The sequence below is a fragment of the Elephantulus edwardii genome, unplaced genomic scaffold (genome assembly GCF_000299155.1).
Source record: "Elephantulus edwardii isolate Elephantulus edwardi_28Jun2011 unplaced genomic scaffold, EleEdw1.0 scaffold00263, whole genome shotgun sequence".
In the NCBI taxonomy this organism is placed as follows: domain Eukaryota; kingdom Metazoa; phylum Chordata; class Mammalia; order Macroscelidea; family Macroscelididae; genus Elephantulus; species Elephantulus edwardii.
In genome coordinates this window covers 2,842,890-2,854,961 of record NW_006400013.1, presented here as the reverse complement: position 1 = coordinate 2,854,961, position 12,072 = coordinate 2,842,890, and the positions used below count along the sequence as shown (strand labels likewise).

General features: G+C 35.4%; 1 protein-coding gene across 4 annotated transcripts in view; it reads left to right on the top strand.

Annotated features, from left to right (window-relative positions):
- Positions 1-12,072, top strand: part of CSNK1G1 (casein kinase 1, gamma 1) — a 148,136-nt gene that overhangs the window by 120,140 nt on the left and 15,924 nt on the right. For 2 of the 4 annotated variants that reach the window (XM_006899620.1, XM_006899621.1), the window contains exon 10: positions 10,432-10,542. The exons of the other annotated variants lie outside the window; for them this stretch is intronic. In XM_006899620.1, coding sequence (XP_006899682.1) covers positions 10,432-10,542 — 111 coding nt within the window. The remainder of the gene's footprint in view (positions 1-10,431; positions 10,543-12,072) is intronic. 4 annotated transcript variants of the gene reach the window in all.

Here is a 12,072-nt window from a genome sequence, read left to right as displayed (position 1 = left end):
GTTGGTAAAAATCTTCTATCTCCTCTTCCTTGGCTCTGGTTGTTGGTGCATATATTTGAATGATAGTGGTATTCACTGGACTTCCTTGTATGTGCAGCTTATATTTGCATGTCTAAAGCTATTTCAGTTCCTTATATAGCAAAAGTTTAGAAATGACCCATTTACCGGGTTATGGGAATGGTTATGTACCCACCTCAAATTTTTAATTGATTAAGCTGAGTGGCAGTAAATAAACTAAATTGTAGTACATAGATTCCGTAAAATCCTGTGTAGCAACTTAAAATAATTTTTGGGTAGATTTGTGACAACATGAAATAAGTACTGGTGGCACAGTTAGTAAATCAGTGGGCTGCCAACTGAGAAAGTGGTGATTTGTGCCTACCAGCTGCTCCCTGGGAGAAAACTGAAGCAGTCTCCTTCCGTGAAGATTTACAATATTAGACATCTTATGTATCACTTCTGGTTTCTATGGGGTTGCTATGGTAGTGGCTATCAACTTGAAAATGTTTAGGCTGTGTAAAAATGAAGAAATCAGAATATAAAATTATAAATGCCCCAAGAATAATTCTTATGGAAAGATGAAATTACAAAATCACTGCAAAGACATAAAGCAAAAAAATAGTAACAAGTGACAGGTGTGTTGAAAAGTGTGTAATTGTGAGCCGTTTTCCCCAAAATACTCTAAAATGATGAAGTTGTATTACTTTATTATGAAAATTTTAAAAAAATAGATAAGAGGTAGTGATGTTACAATCAACATATGCTTATTCATATTTTATAGTATCTTAGACCTGATATACATCTTTATTTCAAGAAAAGAACAGTCATTTATTTCCTTTGTCATCACTGAATTAGTAATTAGCTGGTTTTGTTTTTTTTGTTGTTTGGTGTGTTTTTTTAAAGCTGTTATTTGAATAGATTTTCAAATATGGAAAAGTGACTAAAAACCTAAATTGCCTGGTGAAAATAATCTCTTGTCCAGTATCTTGATTGAATTAAAGTACAATAAATTTAATGTACTTTTAAATAAGAGATTCTTTGACTATTAAGTAATTATTTAGGGAAAATCTCAGCTTCAAGACATCTTCTTTTAAGTAAAATTAAATCTTCAAAATTTCTTTTTCAGTTTCTTCCATACATTACTTCACCTTTTTAAAGCTTTCTGATTCTTTCCTATGACTTCTAAGGGATTGGAATTCTGCACTTTATTCAAATTTTGCACCTTCTTCCAGCACTAAATTGAATACTTGTTGGGTGGAATTCTTTCTGCACTGGTTAAATGGATTTCTAGTGTCTGTAGAACCCTTATACATTGTTTTACTATGTGGTATCATTATTTTTAGTTTCATCTTGAGAGTAGTTTTCTTATCTTGAATTTTTTTAAAGAAAGACCATTCTAGCTAAATATGACCCATTATAGCACTAGACATTGAAAGCAGTATGATTTTATAAACTCATTTCCAGTTTTGACTTTAGCAAAAGAAGAAAAACAGACTCCTTTGTGCCTTGAAATTGAGAGAGCTTGGCTCTACTGCTAACATCAGCTTACATTTTTCTCAGCCACTTTGACTCAGTAAATCAGAACCAAGGTCTTGCTCTGTGAAAAGTGTGCCCTGGGATACCAAGATAAGTAAGAGAGCCTCTGTCCTCAAAGAACTGACAGAAAGTTAAGCCAAATCGCTGTAGTATTAGCAGAACTGGTAAGCAGCCTAAATCACAAATTATTATCAGAATTTGAAAAAGAGAACGTGACAGAGTTTTGTTAAAGAAACTGTATTAACATTCTAGAATGTGGTTTTATTACTTTATAATGGAAATTTTATTTAAATGAAAATGCTTTTGGAAGAATAAAATGGAGATATAGGAAGGATTGTAAGCAGAAAGGATACATGCATGAGTAAGAGCAAATATTGTATGATTTCATTTTAATTTAGAGTGTGGATAAAGTTCTCCTAGGAGACAAAACTTGAAAAATACGTGGAAAATTAGATAAATCTCCTGGAATGCGAGATTGGGAGTTAGGGAATATGGGCAAAATGTTTTTGAACAGGGGCATGGAATGAGGAAAACTTTGTTTTAGAAATTTTTTTGGCACAGAAGGTAGTACTAACCAAGCAGCCAACATAGAGTTCAGTAAGGAAACAGTGTGTTCCCTTGAGAAGTAAAGGGGACCTGGATGGATAGTAGTAAGGAAAATGAAGTTGAATTGTTAAATTACATCACTCAGCGAAAACTCAAACTCAGTGCCATTGAGTCAGTTCTGCCTCATAGTGACCCTCCATGGGGTTTCTAAGGTCATGAAGTATGATGGCAGAAGACTGCCCTTCTTTCTCCCTCAGAGCTTCTGGTAGATTCAATTGAACCAAGACACACAGTCATTGAATTAACATAACAGCACAACGTTACTGAATACACCACCACAGCTCCCTAAAAAAATTACATAAAGATATTACCTACCAGAATTGGCAGCCAACATATATGTGACTTTGAAGCAGAAGGATGATTCAGAGGTGTTGCTTAGATTTTGAGCTGTAGAGGTAGGAGGCAGTTGACTATATTACTAAGGATGAGAAAATTGAAATGGCTTGTTTGGAGTTTGATTTGAGGCATCTTGAATTCGAAATCCTAGCAGTGAATTCCAGCTGAAGGTGCCTAACAGACAGAAGACAGCTTTCAAAAGAAAGCTAGGGACATAACTTGGGCAGCAGGGAATGGCAGTAACAGTGATGGTAATGCCTGTGTGCCTGTAACTATGAGGAATGAGCATGTGGGTTAACAATTTATTTAATCCCGCACTCTAGGGAGGAAAAAAAGATAAATAATTCAGCATTTAGTATTAGTGGATCCAGGGGACACCGGTCCTTGGAGAGAGACATCATGCTTGCAAGGGTGGAGGGACAGCACAGGAGAGGTAGACCCAGGATGAGATGGATACAGTGACTGGAGAAACAGGATTAGGTCTTTTGGAGACAATGAGATTGGCTCAGTATCCATGGAGCAAGTTTCAGAGCTAATGTACATAGAGTCACTATGAGTCGCAGGCAACTCAGTGGCACATTACAGCAACAAGACTTTGATCATAGGACATTTAACCTTTTGGGAGCCTTATATTTCTCAGATTCTCTGCTTTGTAGGGACAGAGGATTTTCTCTGTTTTTTTCTTTGCTTTATCCCTAATACCTAACTTAATGTTTTGCACATAGCAAACACTCAGTAAATAATAGTGATTGCATATATAAACAGATGAACAGTTGTTGAATCTGTTAAATGAGTATGAATGAAATCTGTTTTTAAATACAGGTTTTAAAGATTCAAATATTTTAAATATAGACTTTTTTTAACCTTTCATGAAAAATCACTTTTTAATGTTTTCTTACTCATTGCTTTATTCTTCCACAAAGAGCCTCTGCTTAATGGCTTGAGTTGGGGGAGTAGATTTGAAAAACAAATGGGAAAAATTTACTGCAAAAAAAATTGAGGTAGTCCCATTTGTTATTCTTCCATCCACAGGTGCATCTGTTTACCATCTATCAGGGGAAGCTTTGCTGATCTACACTGTAGTCATTTGCAAGTGGAGGTACATGCAATAATAGATACTGGTTCTGCTTCACAAAGAACTGTATTCAGATTCACTTGTCTTTTAAAACTGTTGTAACAGCAGATGCTTAAGGAAAAATAATTTTAACATAATTTTGCCCAACTAGTATTTTTATTTTAGAATACATATTTTTAAATATTTTGTGTATTTCATAATATGGTTAATATAGTTTGACTTTAGTTCAAAGTCTGTATAATAATTTTAACATAATTTTGCCCAACTGTAATTAAATCATGAGTTTAGATAGAATAAGTATTCTGCATCCTAGATATATTTAGAAAGATCCTGATTGGTTTGGTCTTTACGATCCAAGGACAGTTTTACCCTTGGTTTTTGTTCTTTCTCAGTTGCAAAGATGGTAAATATTATTATGGCTATGATTCGTCTCTCAAGAAGTCAGCATTACCTGTCCATCAGGAAGGAGATGAAAAGTTTAATAGTGCCTCTTATTTCCACCTGGCAAAACTTCTCTAACCTTTTCTGATAAAATTCACTCAGGAAATAAGTCATGCTGTTATCTACAAATCTAATATTAGTGTATAAAATAGTGTACCATCGAAGGTTTTATTCTGCATGCTTGTGGAACTTACTAAATTTAGAATATTGCATTGACAAGGATGTATATACAGCAGTATTTTTCCTGCCCTTTCAGGACTTTAAGCTTGTGGCAGTCCTTACTCAGCTAAATACTACAGACACATAGACTACCATAGTTTAGCAGTAGAGTTGATAGCCATTTTCTCCCATTGACCTCATTTATTTGGTAGTTTCCCGTGGGTATATGAAGGTGGACTCCTTGGCCTAAAGATTAGGAAGAACAGTTCCTGATTTGAGATTAGGAGGAGTAATTTTGGTCATCAAGAATTCTTAAACCCTATCAAATATAATAGCCTAACCCTGATAATACTGAATTCTGAACTATTATTATTTGTTTATATATATCTATATATCTATATATATTTCACTTAAGTTTAAGGGAATTTATTATCATTTTCTAGTCAATAGACTGTTCCTTAGAAAACTTTCCACTTCAACTAAAAAAATATAAATCAAAGATCAATAAAACCCATCCTAGAATGTTGTGGTTGTTGTGTATCATTGTTTGGCACTGACCCATAGCTGACCCTCCAGCGGGTTTGCAGAGGCAGTTAATGGCACAGGAGGAGATTGCCCATCCTTCTCCTGCAGCACAGCTTCTTATCTCTAGGCCACCAGAGCTCCCTTGTCTTAGGATAACCATGTTTAAGCCAACTCATTACCTTATAAATACATAATACACAATGAAACTTTTTTAAAAGTTCAACTATGATGAGTCTTAAAGAGATCTGCTTTTTTCCCCACCACTCCTCAGTAGTAAAAAAAAAAAAAAAAAATCTCAAGATAATAGATAGGTAGCCTATATAGTCTTAGAAAAATATATGTGGTTTAGTGCTTTTATGTTCACTAAAAACTTGGTATGACTAGAGACCTAACCCTGATAATATTGATTAGGCCACATTGTTAAATAACCAAGACCATCAGAAATACTCATTTTATGAGTATCTTCAATTTTTAAATATTTCCACAATCTTAAAAAACCAAAAACTGATTTGTTTTCCTTCTGCTTCCTTTTACAGAGTGTACTGCTTAGTTCTCTGTGAAGCTCAGGATTTACTAGTTGAAAGGGCAGCCTAATTTACTCAGAGTAACTTGCCTCCTCCTGTGCTGTCATTTCTTAGGTTGCCAGCCATCTGGCAAGAGCTCACTTGTAATAGATCTCAGACACCCTCCTTTTCTCCAGCATAGAAGTTAATGCAGGGTAGGTTGCCCCTCATTTCTGGGACTTTAACTCTGAAAGGCATACTCAAAAAAGCAAGTTCAGAAAGTATAACAACCCTTTCTTAGGCTATTCTCTGCTTCCTCTCTTAATTCTCTATGCCATATTTAAAATTTTTAATCTGTGTGTGCTTTTTAATATTTTGTAGAATGATAATATGGAAATTTACTTTTTCTTACTTTAAAAACTGCCTACTAAAACTTTGTAGAAGTACGAAAGACCTTTTTTTTTTTTTTTAGCCCAAATGTAGGCTTGTTTGCTCCATGATTCTGGTAATTTATCCTCAGGTATAAATTTTATTTACTTCACACATATTTTAGCTTTTTTAGGAAAGTCAGAATATTGTTTTTCCTCTGCCTATGAGTTTTGATCAAATGAGACAAGGGAGCAAGGGAAGGAGGAAGGGGGAAAAAAAAGAGTTGCTGCAGACTGGCAAGGACAGAAGAGAAGTTGGAGGGAGCAGATAGTAAGTAGCAAAGAGAAGGGTAAGGTGAAGGGGAAAGGACAGCACAGTGGGGTTTCAATAGGACGTTGTAAATAGTGGCATTATACAGTGGTAATTATTGAAAGCAGAAGTGGCATCCACTTCTAAACAACATGCCTCGAAACTATGAATTTTGAGAAACGACGATAACTATACAAAGGCTTTCAGGTCTTTTGGTCATAGGGTCACTATGAGTCATGCTTGACTCAATAGCAATAAACAACATGTGTGGGAAATAGACCTTGAGAATATTAGTGTAACTATACCCTGCAGTCTTGATTGTATTTCATCAAATACTGTGTTCTGAGGATTTCTTTGTAAGATATGATGGTGATTGTCCATTAATCTTACCTAGAAAAATCACTATTTACTGAAGGAGCATGTTACACCATTTTGAGTTAGAATAAGGCAAGGTTTGAGTGCCGATTTAGAAACTTCTAGGATGGTCTCTCTGATTTTTCTAAGATCTTCACAGAACTGATGCCACTGTCTCTATGGACCTGCACTGTATTGAGCCTAGAAATACTATATTTTTAATGAAAATAACACATGATGTACTTGACTTTTTTTTTCCCCCAAACCTCACAACCCCCTCATTTTCCATGACCCTTATAAATGTGTACACATTATTTTAATGGGCATATTATATGAGAAAATATAGTAATCCCTTCATGGTCTTTATCAGTGATTTTTGTTAAACATCCCTGATATTTGACCAAGTAGAATACAAAAGTCCACGTTTTTAGACATGGCAAATTGCATGGTATACCACTTGTCTAGCATAGGAAAATGGGTTCTTTTTCTTTGGCTTCATAAAGGAATTTTCAGATTTTATCAAGTATCCACTTTTTTTTAACTTTTTTCATTTCATATATGCCTTGACTTAATTTAAAAAAATTTCTTATCCAAAAGAACGAAGAAATAATAATAATAATAATAAAAGTGTTAGGACTTGTTAAATTAAAAAAAAAAATTCTTAAGATAATCCCATTACTGTTCTTTCTACCTTATTCTCTCTTTCTCCTGCTCACCCTCACCAGATCACACAAGAAAAAAATGTCTTTGTAGATGTAATTAAGACAGAATGGATGCTAATACATTCCTTACTAACTTTTTGGTATTATTTCTCATTTCTGTTCTTGCAAATTGTAGTTGAAAACAAATAATAAGGCCTGAAAGTCCAGCTTGGAATTTTTCAAAATTAGCTTTATATGAAGGATAAAACTTGATGTTTTTAAACCAAGAGAAAGATGATTGCCTTTCTTTTGCTTCAGAAAAGTAGTTTTATTCCCAGTAAGAACTTGAACTAGTTCTTTTTAAGCCACAAATGAGATGATGATATTTGAAAGTGTTTTCAGACATTGTTTTTCCCATTTTTTGTTAGTGGAGGTCTTCCTACTGCTTGTTCGTTAATGCTTGCTAAATAATTTATCTGGGTTTTCTGCCATAAGTACAGGTAGTAGTTCTCATTCAATATTCTGTGTGTTTTCCTAAGTAATTTTTGTTAGCTTTTGCCTTTGATATACTGTGCTGGATTACTACTGTCTTGTTTATATATTTACATACTGCATAGTAAACCAAGCATATCTATGCAGGTAATGCAGTCACAAGTGAAGATTTTAAAGCGGTCCCCCGAGGAGTTACCACTACTTGAAATTCCTGTTCCTCCTGCCTTTGGGGACTTACACAGTTTCACATGTGGACCTTTGCCTTTCAAGTAATGCAGATAATTTGATTTTATTGAATGACTCTTCTACCCTTGGACATTCATGATTGCCTTTGATGTAGTTGTGTGTGCATGAATGATCTTTAACACGTTGCCGCACACTTTTTAAATTGACGACTGCGCTTAGAAACACATTTGCCGTCATTTGCCGCAACTTGTTAAGGATGAAGGGTTTGTATACTGATCTCCTCTGCTGGTTTGCTTAGTATAATTAGTTATCGGCTGCCTTTTTAATATCAATGTCCTGTCATACCAAATCATAACCTCTGTGTACAGAATACTTTGGAGGCAGGATGATACTGGCAGAATGTTGGTGTCAACCTTCCTTAGTGTCATCTAGTACCTAGTCACTGTATCACTTTTCTAAACTCACAGTTGGTCTTTTTTATTCTTACCTTCCATGAACCTCTAGTTATCAGTCCAAGCCCTTAAATTCCAGGGAAGAATAGCCATGTTGTTAGCGACCCTATATACAGCAGTTCTGAACCCTGCCCTCTCTTGTGCCAGTCTCACACCTAATCCCATGCCCCAATTATTGTGACAATCCATCTCACCCAAGGTCTTCCTCTCCTGTAGTAAACCACCATCCCTCAGATTGACTTCTCTCACTTAGGTTTGCTGTTTTCAGTGGAAGGCATAGGAAGGTGATAGAATATGATGTGGTGTGTTTCCTTCATCACAGTAGCAGCATTCATGAAACAATCTGGAATGACATTATTTTTCTCTCCTTAAAAGATAAATAACACATTACTTTGAGGATGGAAATAGAGTGTAATTCTGAAAACGTTTGTTGGAAAACGTCCTGTAATTTTCATTTAAACTAAAATTTTAATTCTTCAAACGAATCATTTTCGTTTGAGTTAACATAAACATTGAGTTATACAGTAGTATTAAACCAACATTCTGATGTCTATTTAAGTAAAATTACAGTTCATCAGCTGCCCAAGTCTTCCTCAATCTTAAAATTAAAAGCATGTGAGTATTTTATATACTGTGCCTGCCATTTTCAATTTTTCTACTTTAAAAGCAAATTCAAAACAGACAGTACTCATAAGAATAGAAATTGCATTAAGCATTTATCATAAAACACAAAACAGTACTAAATGACTTGTGCAACTAGCAGTATAAAGTTTAATTTTATTTTAAAAGATTACATAGTAAGCAAATTAATGCAGCTGCCGCCTTACACACTATGCACAGCCCCTGAATATCAGAGTCAACACAGCAGCATCCTTTACAGAGCTGTTTCCCATGTGATTTCATAATCCTTAATAAAGAAAATGAGTAAGTTGTAGCTGATATGTATAAGATTCTTCTTCTTAAAGATGCTAAAAGCCTCCTTGTATTTTAGTGACTTATAGGTGAGCTTTAAACAACCCTTGTGCTTGAGATGCACAAGGGAAAAGTTTATTTAGTGCCTAACAACATTGTTACCCTTTTTTAATAGAATACAACTTTTATAGCTGGGGTGTTTCTACAATTTATAGCATCCTTACTAGTTTTCATGCAGAGCAGCAATATAACATCTCAACCCCTGCTGTTGTTAATATCAGCAACAATTAAAATTTGATTTACTAATCCCTCACTGCTCCCTCTCCAACTACCCATTTTTCATTTCTGTAGAGCCTTAGGACTGTTACAGCTGAGCATCCTGGTGTTAACACCTCCTCAGCCATCTGGCACAGGGAAGAAGCACAAATTCTTCAGACAAAAATCACACATGAGCAAACCCAGAATAGTTTGAGATCTGAGTACGAGGAAGGGGATTGAAAACAGTCATGAGTGACAGGAAAGGTGAAAAGCAAAGTTGAAAGAAGTTTATCAATTGAAGGCCTTCCTTTTACTGAGAAAAATCTACCATTTGCATTCTAGAAGAAAATAATTAGTAACATAAACATTTTCTAATTGCATACTAGAGATTGTTAGTTAAAGGAATCAGAAAAACATTGTCAAGAGTTTTTCTCTCCTCTCCATTTTTTCATACTCTTTACGTGTGAACTTACTACTGAAGAGAGACCTTATTCATTCTGTTGGGGGGGAAAAGCATGTTCTAGCCATTGCCCCTCTTGTTTTATCACAATAAAAAGGCTCATGTTGTTAGAGCCTGTTGAGTCGGAACCCACTCATGGCTGACTCACCAGCAGGTTTTCAGAGGTTGCAAATCACACAAGAGAGGACTGTGTTTCTTCCATGGAGGAAGTGGTGGATTCAAACTACATGCCTTTGGATTGTCAGTGAATCTCCTTACTGTGCAACCACCAGTGTTCTCTAAAAACCCCACATAAAGATGTTGTATGTTTCGACTAGTGGGGTTTCTTTTCTGTTTAAGGAAAATCTTGATTTCTAATACCTGGAGTTTTCTGTATTTACTACTGTTTATTCAGATAATTAAACAGTGAAATGATGTATGAATTACTTTTCCTCTATCCAACATTATTAACATTCTAAATTTGACCTGCTTAGCACCTACTGAAGTTTGATTAATATGAAGCTTAAGAGATGATTACAGCCATTGCTGTGGTTCCCCCCAAACTCTTCCCCTTTTTAAAAAAACAAAACACAAAACAATCATTGCTTTTCTCTGGGTGACAATACTGTGCTGTGTAGATTGTCACATATTGGCTGATAAGGCGGAAATTAATGCAGCCTAGCTAACTTTTTCCTAATGCTTTGCAGCAGTTCTTGGTTTAAAATCCACAACAAAGAACAGCCTTCCAGGACACTAATGTATTTGGTTCTGTTGTTGCTTGCTGTTGCTTCACCTTTCCTTCCATATCTTGCTCTCATGCTTCCTAATGCCTGAGCAGACTGCATCGTCAGAGCGCCGAGGAGAGTGGGAAATCCAGCCCAGCCGTCAGACCAATACCTCGTACCTGACGTCTCACTTGGCCGCAGACCGCCATGGGGGATCAGTGCAGGTACTCACTGCCTTTTTTCTGGCCTTCTCAGCTTGGCTGGTAGAATCTGGCTTGCTTTGAGACTTTGGTTCCTTTAGGATGGAAACTTGCAGCAAAAGTGAGCTACTTCTATAATGAACTTAATATCTGTGTGCTAATTTTTCTGCATAAGTGAAAGTAAGAGTCACTTGTGGAGTTAATTGCTGGTTGTTACTGCTGATTAAGAAACATCTATGGGATTTCTGAAGCTGATTTCTAATTAACCTAGTGCTACAGCTTAGCCTCGTGGTAAACCATAAAAATATCAAGGTAGAAGTATGTTAGTGTTGAGCCCCTGAATTATAAATAAAGGCAGAAAATCAGTACATTTAGGATAAAGGACTAAAGAACTGCCTATGTAGCTCATATGTGCATTAGAGCATGATAAAGTGAGAACAAGTATTAATTGATACAAGTAAAATGTTTACTTGAATCATTATCCAGATTATTGTACCTTCCCTCCACCTTTCCTCTCTGGAATTAATATGATCATATAGAATTCACTTCTGATTTCATTTAGGTTATTTGGAATGTGTCTCTTATTTCACTGTTTAAATACCTAATTTTTTTTTCTTCGTATTGGTAAGCAGTATTACCAGTTGGAGCACATAAGTGAACCCAAAGAAAGAAACAAATAGGTCTTTTTCTTGTGGGAGTGTATCTTGACTGGTTTAATTGTCTGAAATACACTTTTACAAGGAGTGAGTCACAGTAAGATGACATTATTCACAAGAAGTTAGGAGACCACTTTAATCCTATACAAATGTCATACAAGCATTTTGGTAAAAATGATGAATTCTGTTCATAAGATCTGCTTTCACTCCTACTAAAATAATGGTGTGAAGGGATCCTTTTAAAAAAGACAAATCCACATATGGATGAAGGAAACAAAAGAGGAAGTGACAGCAAATGAATGTTGTAAACTGGAAAATAGGTGAACAATTATTAAATGATTTCAGTCTCAATAAAAACTGAATCTAAAGTCAGTAGAGAAGAAAGTTGAGAATTAAGCCTGTTTACACTGAGGTCTCTAAAAAGCTCAAGAATTTACTTCAGTAACTGGAAGTGGGTGGGGAGGGACATGAGAGATTGTTTGAATGTGTCTTTAATAAGAAGTAGATCCCAAAAGTACTCTTGTTTTTTAATAACCTGAGGTGGTAAACAAAAAGAAGATAATTGCTGCTGAATACTTCTGTCCAACTAATTATTTAGTTAGGATGCTATTAAGAAAGGGACATTCTACCTGTGATAAATTTTCTGGTAATCACATGAGACCAAAAGGGCAGCGTTTGGCCAAAACCAAAGTTCAGAAGGCAAGAAGGGGCAGGAAGGATGAGCAAATGAAGCAAGGGAACCCAGGAAAGAAATGAGAAGTATGGAATTAATGGCACAAACAAAAAATACATAAATTATTAAATGGGAAAATAACTTTCTCTATAAACTTTTAACCAACCCATAATAAAATGTTTTTAAAAACAGAAAAGAGAAAAGAAGCATTCTGAGAACAGGGAA